The following is a 14,153-nucleotide window of genomic DNA, read 5'->3' on the forward strand; positions in this document are numbered from 1 at the left end:
AGATCACACTACGACCACCACCTCCATCATTTCGCACTCTTTGTCAACAGAGATCACACTCCGACCACCGTCTCCTCCGCCACCATCACCGTCTCCTCCGCCACCGTTCACCACCATTCAACAGAGATAAACCCTTGGACGACGCCACCACACAGAGGGTGGGTGTGGTGTCTGAAAGTTGCCTAGTTGTACCAGCTGCCGCCACCGCCGGTTCCGACGGCGGGTAGGGTTTCGTTCCCGGTGGTTGGTGGCGGATTTGAGGAAAGGTGTTGTGACACTGATGGTGCCGGTGATTGAAGGTGGTGTGTCGTCGATGTCAGTGGTGCCGGTAGGGCCGTTGATGTCGGTGGTGCCAGAGATTGGGTGGTGGATTGATTTGTTTTTTGAATATTGAACCATCTTGATTCTGTTTTACTTGGATCTTGGATTGATTTGTTTTATTTTGGATCTTTGGATTGATTCTGCAAGAGAGGGTGGGTGTTGATCTTTGGATCTTTTGATTTGTGTTTTTTATTTACATAAAGTGATTCCGTTTGCATAAAAGTGATTTTGGTGGGATTCTCCGGTGATTGATTTGTGATTTTGATATTGGGGGTTGAGATTGGCGGTGATAGTTCGAAACAAAATTTCTGACAATTCATGACGATGGCGCGGCGAGGATAGTGGAGGGTAGGTTTTTGAACTTGCAAACCCACTTTGCAGTCTTATTATTGGAAACTTTGAGCCAAACCCCCTTTTTTTCAAGATCCACACATTTACTTTGATTTTTTGTAGTTGGGTTTTTTGTATTTTTTTTCTAGTCGATGATGATAAGTTCAATCTATCTGAGACACCTACTGAGTTGTGATTTATGTGTGCGTTCGTTTTGTGTAAAAAAGTTTTTTTGTAAAAAAAGTTTAAAACCGTAAAAAAGTTTTCGTAAAAAATAAATTTGAAAAAAAAAATTTTGTAAAAAAAAGTTAAAACCGTAAAAAAGTTTTTGTATAAATTTTTCTTCCTTGTAAGTTTTTTGTAAAAAAAAATTGTAAAAAATTTTTTGTAAAAAAGTTTATGTAAAAAAAAGTTTAAAACCATAAAAAAGTGTTCGTAAAAAACGTAAAAAAAGTTTAAAAATGTGTGTGTAAAAGAAGTGTTTGTAAAAAAAGGTTAAAACCGTAAAAAAAATTTCATATAAAATTTTGTTCTTTGTAAAAAAGTTTTTGTATCAAAAGCCTTTTTTATAGTCCTAGTCGAAATAAAGTCAATTTGATTTTCTTTTGTTAAAAAAAAATTGTACAAATTTTTTGGTAAAGAAATTTTGTAAAAAAATTAAAATCAGGAAAACAAAGTTTTCATAAAAACGTAAAAAACTTTAAAAACGTGTGTTTAAAAAAATTGTAAAAAAAGGTTAAAACCGTAAAAAAGTATTCGTATAAATTTTTGTTCTTTGTAAAAAAGTTTTTGTAAAAAAAATTGTAAAAAATTTTAAAAACGTGTATGTAAAAAAACGGGTCGTAAAAATCGGCGCGCACAAACGGGGCGTAAAAATCGGGGCGAAATAAAACGGCGTAAAAAACGGCGCATAAAAACAGGGCATAAAAAACGGCGCGTTAAAAAACGGGGCGTAAGAAACGGCGCGTAAAAAACTACGCATTAAAAAATCGGGCGTAAAATACCTGGCGTAAAAAAAGGCGTGTAAAAAATACCGGGTGTAAAACGGGCCGTAAAAAACCCGCACGTAAAAACGGGGCGTAAAAAAAGGCTCGTAAAAACGTTTTTTGGTAAAAAAATCATGAAAATTTTGTTTTTAACAAAAAATCTGATTTTAAATTTTTGTTTAATAAAAAATCTGATTTTTAATTAAAAAAACCATTAATGTGATGAGACAAAAATATAATAAAAAACAATAAATATAATAAGACAAAAAATCAAATTTACTTAACTACCCTTTTCACATTAAAATATTAAAAACATAATAAGAAAAAAAAATTTATAATAGTTTTAATTACTTTTAATCTCATCTATCCATCTCCAAGATCTAATGATTGGAAAGTGGTTTTCACGGTTTTCGCAACTGAAGGTGGTTTCTATTTTAACAATTCCCTACACACACACACACACACACATATATATAGGATTCGATTAAAATGAAAACCACCACGAGTTGTGAGAACCGTGAGAACTTTTTGATCCCACGCGAGTTGGGCCAAATTTTTTTTGCACAAACGTAGATGAAAACATTATAAACATATCTGTAAAAAAAATTGTCGAGGCATTAGTTTTGACTGATGCAGGTTTTTTTTACGAGCTGGTGTAAAATTTTACAGTTGATAACTATTTTTTTTATGAGGGCGTAAAAAAACTTCCATCAGTCAAAACTAGCGACTCGACAATTTTTTTTTACTTTTTTTTTACAGATTTTACAGTTGATAACTATTTTTTTATGAGGGCGTAAAAAAACTTCCATCAGTCAAAACTAACGACTCGACAATTTTTTTTTACTTTTTTTTACAGATGTATTTATAATGTTTTCATCTATGTTTGTGGAAAAAATTTTGGCCCAACTCGCGCAGGATCAAAAAGTTCTCACGGTTCTCACAACTCGAAGTGGTTCTCATTTTAACTCATCCATATATATATATATATATATATGAAAAGTGTATCGTACAATTGCCCTTAACGTACATTTCGTACACGAGTATAAATTGCATGTTATAAAAAAAACGTGTTCTTGAATCTGGGAAATCGCATGGATGAAATTGCATGTTGTGTTTTATGGGGTGAAATCTCATGGGGGATGAAATCGCATGGAGGGATGAAATCGCATGGGGGATGAAGATCTGACGGCTGGGGTTATCGCGTACGCAATGTACGATAAGCCATTTTGTACGTTAACTGGCATATACATATATATATATATATGGTTGAGTTTATTTCAGAACTTTAAACAATTGCAGAACTTTCAGAACTCCTAATAAACAATCATTTTTTTTGTATTTAGGATCTTTTTATCATCTATTATATGTATTTTTATGATTACATACATGTTAAAAGTAGTTCACATATGTATAATAGCTAAATTATATATATATATATATATATATATATTATATATATATATATATATATATATATAATAACTAATTACATATATGTAAAAAACTAGTTTACATATGTGTAATTATAAAATTACATATAAAAAATGATAAAATTACTCTTAACATGTATGTAATCATAAAAATACACATAATAAATGATAAAATTATCCTAAACATAAAAATATATAAATAAAAAGATTGTTTATTAGGAGTTCTGCGAGTTCTGTAAATATTTATGGTTATAAAATGATCCTTACCCTATATATATATATATATATATATATATATATATATATATATATATATATATATATATATAGGAATGTAAGTGATATGTAAGAGCTTAGATAGGGAGGTATGTATGTATGAAGTGGGATTTATTATACACGAAAGAATAGGGCTTGTATACATGGTTTCAATACGCTTGAGTATTAACGTTACTAATCATGTGCCTTGAGAATAAAACGAAAGTGCAGGTATACTATTGTTGGCCTTATAAAGATTTGATGTTGGGATGCAAGATTGTACCCGGAAAGATAACCGACAGGATTAACATAAGTAGAAAGAATGTGGCGTGGTCATTTAATTACGTAGGTTTAGATTTTTTATGACGACACCAAATACTAATGATGCAGATGTATGTGGTGATTTCAGGTCGCACGGAGTTATCACCATTATGGAGTCTAAGCGGTTGAAGATCGAGTCAAGAAACGTGGATTGTACGGGAGCGGGGTCGTATAGTTTATAGATGTAAATTATGGTTTATCTTTTAAGTACGAATGAAGGACACAATATTTGTAAAAGGGATTATCCCAAATGTGAAATGTGAAATGTTTCATGTATGTTAAAATGTTTTATATAGAAAGAAATTTTTCGGTTCGTATTTCCGATGCGTACATTTTGTTTAAAACGCTTTTAGGGTTTCCATAGACTTTATAAATTCAACTTACTTTACGTTTCGATGTCACCACAATGCGCGGTACCATTTTTAACTTTAAAAACATACTTTTTATTTATTTTTATTTACATGTCGGTATAAGTTTAGGTTGGTGTTCGATGTAAATTTCTGTTGCAAATAAGTCGGGCCATATATATATATATATATATATATATATAACGTTTTCGTGCTTATTTTTATGTATTTTTCAGTTTATCTACGTTTTGATGTAACTTTTATTCAGAAACGATTCAAGTCTTTACTGTACAAATTCGAGTTACTTTACATTTGGACCCCTCGCATCACGCGGGGAAATTTATTAGTTTTAGATTATGCAATCATTTTTGTCATTCATTAGTTTTTAATATCATAAGTTTCGTGTTATATATGTGTGTGCACAGATGCCAACGTGTGAGATATTGAATTAGGCAAAAGATCAAATACAAACACATTTAACGTACAAAACGTACGAACTGAAGGTTTTGCTGAAAAAACACAGTGGCGTTTTCATAATTATTTAATCGTAGAGTAATTATCAAAATTACCCTACAAATGATCTTGTAGGATAATTTTGTAAAATGATCTTATAGGGTAATTTTGATCTTCGTAGGGTAATTTTGAATTTGTAGAAGATCATAATTACTCTACAAATGATCTTGTAAGGTAATTTTGATCTTGTATGGTAATTTTGTAGATTATCATAATTACTCTACAAATGATCTTGTAAGGTAATCTTGATCTTGTATGGTAATTTGTAGATTATCATAATTACTTTACAAATGATCTTGTAGGGTAATCTTGAATTGTTTATTGTTTGATAAACTAGCAGAGTAATTTTGAATTATAATACACTTTTAGAGTAATTTTGATAATTACCCTACAAGCACATTTTACAAAATTACCCAACAAGATCATTTGTAGGGTAATTTTGATAATTACTCTACAAATAAATAATTACAAAAATGGCACCGCATTTTTTTTACTTTTTCATGCCTTTCGTACGTTTTGTACGATAAGGCTATTTGTATGGGAACTTTTCGCTATTGAATTAACTAGAATAATTGACTTACATAAGAAGGTCTGAGGTCACCTAATTAACGGGTTGAGTTATTCTACAAAGGAGTATAAAAATAAGAAGTGTAAGCCAGTATAGAGTGACAAGTGTCTCAAAAGAAAATCAAGTGGAAGGTAATTTTGTTAAAGAGAATAAAAAGTTGATGCACATGCAAGTCACATGCGATTTCCCCCATGTTTTTTAAACGACCATAACTTTTTATGCGTCACTTGTTTTTAAAAAAAAATATATCATAAAATCGAGCGTTTTTTTTTTATTTTTAATATGAGTACCATATTGTTATATTTAGAAAAAAAATTCGAAAACTCAGTTGCTTATTACACAATGGACATAACGTAAAACACAATGAAAAAACCCAGTTACGTATTACACAATGGACATAACATAAAATACAATGAGAAAACCCAGTTACGTATTACAAATGTAGGATTCCTTTTATATCCTTCCATTATTTTCTTTTTTTTTTAAACTAATGTCAACCGACCAAATCTTAGATCAATGGACCAAAATTCTTCCTATCTTTCTTATTTATTTTTCCTTTGATCCTAATCCCCTAATTAACTATTTAGTTTATAATTAAGGTCACCCAATTACTAAACTAATTTACAAATATGACAAAAACTGGTTGAATGAAAAATAAATTCAATTTTTAACTATTCAATAACATTTTACTTTACAAAAAAGAAAAATTAAGCAATAGTATGATTTTACAAAATAGAAAAATTAAGCAATAATATGATATTTAGCGAATATAACTTGAAAAAAAAAAACTATACACCCCCCTCCCAAAAAAAAAATTAAATCATGAATCCGTCACTGACTATATTGTAACAACCTAATAGAACCCAGTTTGAATTTTCAAATGGGTTGAATTACCTAATGAAAGCCCCGCTAATTAATAAAGCAAAAATTCAACTTACAATTGTATTTTGTATCATGACCAATAACACGATCGTTAGCATCAATCAGAATGCACCTGCACAAGTCCAAGATTAAGAAACTGTCTTTTATCATCTATTATCAAAACAAACAAACAATTCAACTTAAGTATAAAGATTGAAACTGTGGTGGAGATGAAGATGAAGATGATGAAAGGGGATAAGAAAGCTTAGGGGTTTGAGCATGTCCAACTCAACATGTTGGGATCAAACATTCCATTCCGCCATTGTTGAATGTAAAAATAATGAAACAAAGAATGAATACAAGAATGGTGACCGGAATACTAATTAAAATAAACAATGTTGTAGTAACAACGTGACAAAAATATCATGTCACCGGATAACGATTGATATAAGTAATTAAAAACGTGTTATGTTATATGTACGATATTAAGTTAATTACCATGTTTTTCCTTTAATTTGACGAAAATATAGGTTTCATTTCTAATACTTTTTTATGTCTACGATATCCACGATATTATGTGGTCTCACTACTTTGCCAATTTAGTTTCTTTGTCAATTTAATTTCTAAGACTAACTACTTTTTTTTGAACCGCAAATTTGGATCACTGACAGACCACTGGAGTATAATCGTGTCACCAGCAGAACCACCCGATCTCCACTAGGCATAATGCCTATACACCAATTCAGGGTGAAACTGGTCTCACTACTTTGCCAATTTAGTTTCTTTGTAAAAAGTTCTAACACTAACTACTTTTATTTCTTCGTCAATTTAGTATCATGTGTCGAGTTTGACGTACCATATGTTGGCCCCCAATCTTGTATAGTTGTATGTTGCCATCCTTCTGTAATACGGTTCTCACACCCTGTGTGTACCGTATTGTGTGCCGTATGCCGCGCCTTCAGTTGTCTTCCATTTTTTCCCTCTTTCAACTTGTGTCACTTTTGGTCCTCCAATTCGCTTTCAATAGCATCCTTTGTGCTCCATTAACGCGTTTGGATATGCAATTCACAATCACACACAAAGTAAACGTATCCCATGCTAAAAGCAATATAAACCATCAAATTAAACACGTTAATAGGGCTGTAAACGAACCGAACGAACACGAACAAGGCCTTGTTCGTGTTCGTTCGTTAAGGAAATAAATGTGTTCACGAACGGTTCATGAACACTTACCGAACGAGATTTTATGTTCGTGTTCGTTCATTAAGTAAATGAGCGTCTTCGCGAACGGTTCACGAACACAAATAAATTTGGCGAACGCGACGAAGGATAAAGATAGATGGCCCAGAGAGTAGCACTCGAACTTGAATCCCTTATTGTGGAACGGATGTCGATCGTATTCGTGTATGTAAATAATGAGATATGAAAGGGAAATGATGCATAAACAAGGTGAAAATGGGTACCCTAGTTTAATTGTTAGGGAAATAAAATAAATAATAGTTTAATAATATAAAAATACAAATAAAATATAAGAAAGTACAAAGATCTTCAATTAAAATACAAACACACGAACATAAACAAACGCCAATCAACGGATGTTCACGAACACATTCACGAACACCTTACCGAACGTTCACGAACACAATCGAACGAACGAGACCTCTGTTCATGTTCGTTCATTTAACTAATCGAACGAAATTTCTTGTTCATGTTCGTTCGTTTATTAAACGAACGAACATAAACGAACTTCCCGCCGAACGGTTCACGAACTGTTTGCTGAACGTTCGGTTCGTTTACAACTCTACACGTTAAACATAAAAAAAGAAAAATTAACCCAACCATCAAAAAAAAAAAAAAAGAAAAATTAACCCAACCATCAAACATCGGTGGCAGCAAGTGCAACGGGAGATGGCGGCGAACTGGTGGCAATGGCTTAATAGGAAGTAGAATCTCACTCTAATTATAACCGTGTCTCAGTATAACCAACCAAATTATGGTTTTTGTGGTTATGACTTAACAGGAGAACACTATTTCCAATTTTTTTTTTTTTTTTTTCAAATTGTGTTTTTTTTTTTTTTTTAATTCGAAGCTAAATCTCCCTCTCGACACGAGAAAGCTCAAAAGCAGTCTAGCTAAGCCAAGTAAAGCTATGCCAGATACGGACCCGGGAGTATATAAACGCTTAACATAAATAAACTATGAAAATCCAAAGGGCTATATTTATATATTTTTTTGAAATATTACATAACCTTAATGCATAACCTCAGTCATCCAATATTGCAAACATATAAGTGGGAAAAAAAGCAATACCAAAATCACACTAATAATTTTATAAATCAAACATCTTTTTCAAAGAATGATGAAATTACAGGTTATGGATGGTCTTCATATCAGCAGCTTCATGTAGGCTTCCCTTTTCGACATGATCCCACCACTTGAACAAGAAATTATCTACAACTATCCTGAACCATGGAGACAGCTTCAGACCCTCCTCGCCCGCGTCTGCTTTCCTCACCAGCTCTTTTAATTGCTCGCGGTTCACATACTTAACGTCTGCAACCTCATCTGGGTTGGGGTTCATGCTCACATCCCGTACAATGAAGAGCAGGTAATCAACTGCAAAATCAACACATTTTCAGTCACAATTGACATTGACTTTTACTTGTTCAAAATATTCAATCCAATGCAAATGTGCTACGTGTCCAACTTTGGCCCACAAGGCGATGCATTTGCACCTCTTGGCGGGAGATGTATTGTCAACGCAGGAGGAGTTGACAATCTAAAAAACTTCTTATGCACAAAAGGCGTAATAATATGCGCCATTGGCGCATAAGGATACCACGGGTCATTGTGCCATTGGTCTAAATTAGATTTTTTTTTTCTTTAAAAATGTTGAAACTTATTACTTGAAATTTATGAGTCAAACCTGGCTGGTTTAGTGGTTTTTAGACAAACAAACAGAACGAACAAGTCAAATGGTCTGAAGTTGCCAAAATTCTATTTTATAGGAAGAAATTATCTTACGTTCATGTTCGCCCCACTTTCCATCAGATGGTGCTTTGTAGAGAATGCGACTTAGGGGAATAAACTCATCAACTGGAAGTTCTTCTGAAGGAATACCGAGTTCGTCTAGAAGCTTTCTCTGTGCAGCATTTCTGACACCTGTAACAATATATAGAAGATTAAGATTTATTTAACTTGATGCATTATATGTAGTAACTAGTAAGTCTTGCAAATTCAGCTAGATAAGTAACCGTGTCCTGTGATTTTCACACTTTCTTTTAAGGGTTTTGATTATTACGAAACAAAAAAAAAAACTTTATTTTGACACAGTTCATGTTTCAATAAAGTTTATATCAAAATGTCGAAAAAAAATTGAACAACGCTGCATATTTATAATTTAATTATATACTACGAACTATATGTTTAATGAAAATTGAAATTTAAAAAAAGAAAAAAGAAACAAATATAATTCATCAGTATTTTTTAAAAATACGAATTGATGGTTCAATTCTTATGCATATAACCACATATTGATATTTGGGTCCCACTAATTCTTGAATCATAGTTCCCCCTTTAGAAAATTAATTTCCCAAAAAAAGCTTCTTAAAATTAACAAATCATACACATAATATGTTAACCAATAGGGTGGTGGTCCATTAGCAAAGGCAACGCCTTTAAACACCTTGGGAGGGGGAGGCCTTTGGTTCAAGTCGCACAGACGGCAGGAGTAAAGAAATTTGCCGTTCAAAAAAAAACATAATATGTTAATAAATCTGAATACATACCAAGGCAATTCTCTTCAATAAGCTCAGATTCTCGGTATAGTGGATGGCTGCAACATGTGTTTGTCCAGACCAAAGGGAATGTCACCTTTGTTGAGGATCTTTGCTGCAATTTATGAAACCAATGTTATTAGCTTTCAGTGCATAAAACCGGTTTCCATGTACAAGAGTTCACATACTTGAAGGAGTAACTCATATTTTGAGTTGAACAAGAATACACTGAAAGCACGGTGCAACAAGTTCTCGGATTCAATCTTCTCCATCAAGTGACCTACAAATATCAATACATTTTTGAGAAACAAACATTATGCTCAAAGTACAAAAAGAATACAAGCTTTTCAACAAATCTTTCACATAGGCACATTGATATACCTTTCGTCGGTAAACAACTTATCAAAATTTAGAAAGAGCAAAACACGCATGCGCATCCATGCATACAAACATATATTATGTATGTATATGTACATAATATACTAGGGACACAAAAATCTTTTTTTTCTCTTCATAAATTTAGCCTAAATCGGGGGCGGTTTATGTTGACCAAGGGGCACTTTTCTGTTGAACTAGGGACACATTTTTGTTGAACTGCTGACCCGCAAGACTTAAAGGTACCAGAGAAAACAAAGCAACTATCAAATCTAACTTTTGGTTACTTTTTTAAATTAGAAAATTTGGATTTTCTTCCCCTCCGGACTAGCTGGACGCTCTTCCGCCCTATGAGATTGTTATGGTAAATTATTTATTCCATATGTTTAATAACCTTTATATATACAAATGTGATCCTTCTTGTCGTTTATTATTTTAAAGTATCAAAATTTTTGTGTTATAGATATATTTATGTGTTTGTGCACTCACATGTGAGATACTCTTTTTTTAAATGTAGGATTTTTCTCTAAAATAATTTATGAAACAATCAAACTCTGTTCCATTGAGATCTATTTGACAAGTAATAGAGCCCGATAAACATAGCTATATATACGGTATTTAGCGAATATATCCCTGAAAACGATCAAACTCTATTCCAGGGAAGCCTATTTGGCAACTAATAGAACCGGATAAGATAGCTAGTACATGCTACTTAGCGAATATAACCCTGGAAAACAATCAAACTCTATTCCTGGAACACCTATTTGACAACCTAATAGAGCCCGATTTGAATCGTCAAACGGGTTGAAAAAACTAACAAAACCCGACTAATTGATAAAGCAAAATCCAACTTACAATTGTATTTTGTATCATGACCAACAACACCATCATTAGCATCAACCAGAATGCACCTGCACAAATCCAAGATCAAGAAATTGTCACTATCATCTATTAAACCTGACACATATTTATCAAAACAACCCACCAACAAGAAGACAAAATCCATGTTGCAAATGTCAATTTATAACAATAATAATACCCATAAAGATTGAAAATATCCAAACTGGAATGCAATTTTAGTACAATTATAACCATAAAGATTCAAAATATCCCAACTGGAATGCAAATTTTAGTACAAAAATAACTATAAAGATTGAAAATTTCCCAACTGTAAAACAATTTTATATTTTATAAAAATAAATATGACCATAAAGATTGAAACTTTCCCAACTGTAATCAATTTTATACCATTAATAACTATAAAAATTGAAAATTTCCCAAAACTGTAATCCAAATAATAACCATAAAGATTGAAACTTTGCTAACTTAAATGCAAATTTAGAACAATAATAATAGAAAATAACAACTAACTCGTCTTCAAACATAAGCCGGCGTTGGACAGCATCCATGGTGGAATCTGCATCAGCACCGAGCGGAGGAGACGTGACCGGAGAAGAGGAAGAGGAGACGCCGGCGGTGAAAGAGAAAACAGGTAAGCGGGGTTTGAAAGAGAGGAACTGAGGTGGGGGGGTTGAGGATGAAGACAATGAAAGGGGATAAGAAAGCTTAGGGCTTTGAGAATGGCGAATTGAACATTTTGAGATCAAAGATTGAGCCATTGTTGCAAGTGGAAGTGATGGTGGGTATGGTTAGTGGTCAGATATGCAGAAGGTTTTATAAAAGCCACCATTGATAGTCAAATATGGACTGCAAACCTTTGACACGGGTGTGTTGATTATTAGGTGGTCAACTAAATACAACGTTTAATGTTTTGACAGTTCCACACAATCTTCCAGGTGAAATGAGTTTAAAGCTTTAAACCTTTGTTTTCAATTCAATAAAGGATGTTAAGTTACATAGGTTTGGTTACTCATTTAGAAAAAGTAAAATGATAAAATGTGATTTAGGTAGATTTGTTTGTTACAATGGTCACTTTTATCATTTTAGTGCAAATCCTAAACCTTTTGAATCTGGGTTAATATGATTTCAATTTTATTGTCGTTTTCATCCAAAATCAAAATCTAGTCAGATTTTTTAGTTAACATCCATATTTTTTTGTCTTTTTCCTCCCTTCCAATGATGGGCAAAATGTTCTTTAACGTTTTATTATAACAGATTAAGAAAAACTAACCATTTTGCCCTTAATTAAAATGGAGGAAAAAAAAAAAACTGGATGTTAACTGAAAAATCTGATCAGATTTGTTTTTAGATGAAAATGACAACAAAATTGAAACCACAGGGACACAGATTCAAAAGGTTTGAGTTTTGGACTAAAGTGACCAAACCTCAGAGACCATTTTGGCAATTTACTCTTTAAAATAATATTTTTTTTTGTATATGGACATTTGACATTTTGATTTAGTTGCGATTTACATCTAAATCACAAGCTCAGTTAAAAGCTCTCGTTAAATCACTGGCTTTTGGATGTAATATCAAACTGTTTCTTTTGTCAAATTATGACTGTTTTGTTAATCTGAATGTGCGATGTCAAACGGTTTATTTCCTTTGTGAATGTAATTTCCTTTTGTGTGGTTTAGTATGCAGTCAGGTTTGAACAATGGTTGACATGTTATGGTATGTTTTGGTTTGGGTCATCATATGGTTTGTTTTGCAGTTTCAAATGGTTTGTCATCATATGGATTGTTATGCAGTATGCCTGTTATGCAGTATCAATTGTTTTTGTGTCATCATATGGATTGAAATGTACCATATGGTTTGAAATTATGCTTGTTATGCAGTTTCAACTGTTTTTATGTCATCATATGGATTGAAATGTACCATATGGTTTGAAATTATGCTTGTTATGTAGTTTCAACTGTTTTTATGTCATCATATGGATTGAAATGTACCATATGGTTTGAAATGGTTTGTGTCAATGTAATATGCTTGTTATTGTAGTTTGTGTACCATGGTATGAAATGGTATGCATGTTTTATGGTTTGAAATGGTATGTAGTTTGTGTCAAAGTGTATACAACAACCATCATAGTCCAAACAAAATACATTTCATTGACATACTTCCCAATCTTGGTTACATCATCAAAATACATTTCATTAACATACTAAGTAAAGTATCAAACTAGTTTTAACTTTTAACATACCAACTAAAGTATCAAAATACATATCTTAACTATTTTGTTTAGGCAATGAGAAAGATAGTATAGCATGAACACAACTAACTAAAGCATAAAACTAGGTTTAGCATCTTGTTCTCGATTGCCAATTTTCTTGCAAGTTCTTCAATTGTCCTGTTTCGGCTTGCCATATGTCTTGCATTTTCTTCATGTTTGTTAACTGTGTCCAATAGACCAGTATCATAACAGCTGTGCTTTAACAAATTGGTGTCTCAGCCCAAGCAACAAACCCACAGCTTTGTCCCTGTCATGAATTAGATCAATTTAACAAATAATTAGATGAACAAATCCCAACTGATACATTTAGAAGAGAATTAGGTCAACAAATCCCAATCAGTTTCGATTTACATATCGGTTTAGGTTTATTACAGCAATAGAATCGTCAACATAGGTTTAATGATTTCCACGATGTGCGAATTAGGATTGGGGACCATATGAGCAAATTACCATTGTCGGTTTAAGGTTGAAGAAGATTGAAGGAACGTTGATGATGATAATGGTGGGGTTTAGTGTGTTTTAAACGAGACGTGTTATAATTTGGATTTTTTAATTTAAATGAAAAAAGTATATAAAATGTCCAAAATGCCCCTAACTTAAGTATGTAAAAAGTCTGAAAAGCCCTTGATTTAACAATAGCTTTTAACTAGTTTTGTGATTTGGATGCAAATGGCAACAAAAACAAGATGTCATGTGTCCAGATGCAAAATATATATATATATATTGGATGTAACAGACAAATCTACTCAAACCTTAGCGACGATTTTCACATTTTACTCTTTTAGACATTAATATATATACTATATTATAATGCATTTGACAAAGACAATTTAAGATTAAAAAATAGTTTAATGTATAAAATGCAATCCTAAAAGGGGATAAGTTAGTCTTTCAAACGTTAATTATACTTTATTCTTCTTATCTTAATTACACTTTAATC

At 32.3% G+C, this 14,153-nt stretch overlaps 1 protein-coding gene and 1 pseudogene across 1 annotated transcript; both read right to left on the reverse strand.

The window, feature by feature from the left end:
* LOC110876291 overlaps positions 1 to 6,255 on the reverse strand; it is a 40,654-nt pseudogene extending 34,399 nt beyond the window's left edge.
* Positions 6,256 to 8,131: 1,876 nt separating this feature from the next.
* LOC110878570 (isopentenyl-diphosphate Delta-isomerase I) lies at positions 8,132 to 11,802 on the reverse strand. The gene is made up of 6 exons (XM_022126911.2): positions 11,455 to 11,802; positions 10,939 to 10,994; positions 9,897 to 9,988; positions 9,721 to 9,823; positions 8,957 to 9,094; positions 8,132 to 8,548 (listed from the first exon to the last, which is right to left on the reverse strand). Exons 1-6 carry the CDS (start codon positions 11,700 to 11,702, stop codon positions 8,298 to 8,300), a joined length of 888 nt encoding a protein of 295 aa, XP_021982603.1. The 5' UTR covers positions 11,703 to 11,802; the 3' UTR covers positions 8,132 to 8,297.
* Between the last annotated feature and the right edge of the window lie 2,351 nt (positions 11,803 to 14,153).

Source organism: Helianthus annuus, chromosome 9, assembly GCF_002127325.2.
Source record: "Helianthus annuus cultivar XRQ/B chromosome 9, HanXRQr2.0-SUNRISE, whole genome shotgun sequence".
Lineage (NCBI taxonomy): Eukaryota > Viridiplantae > Streptophyta > Magnoliopsida > Asterales > Asteraceae > Helianthus > Helianthus annuus.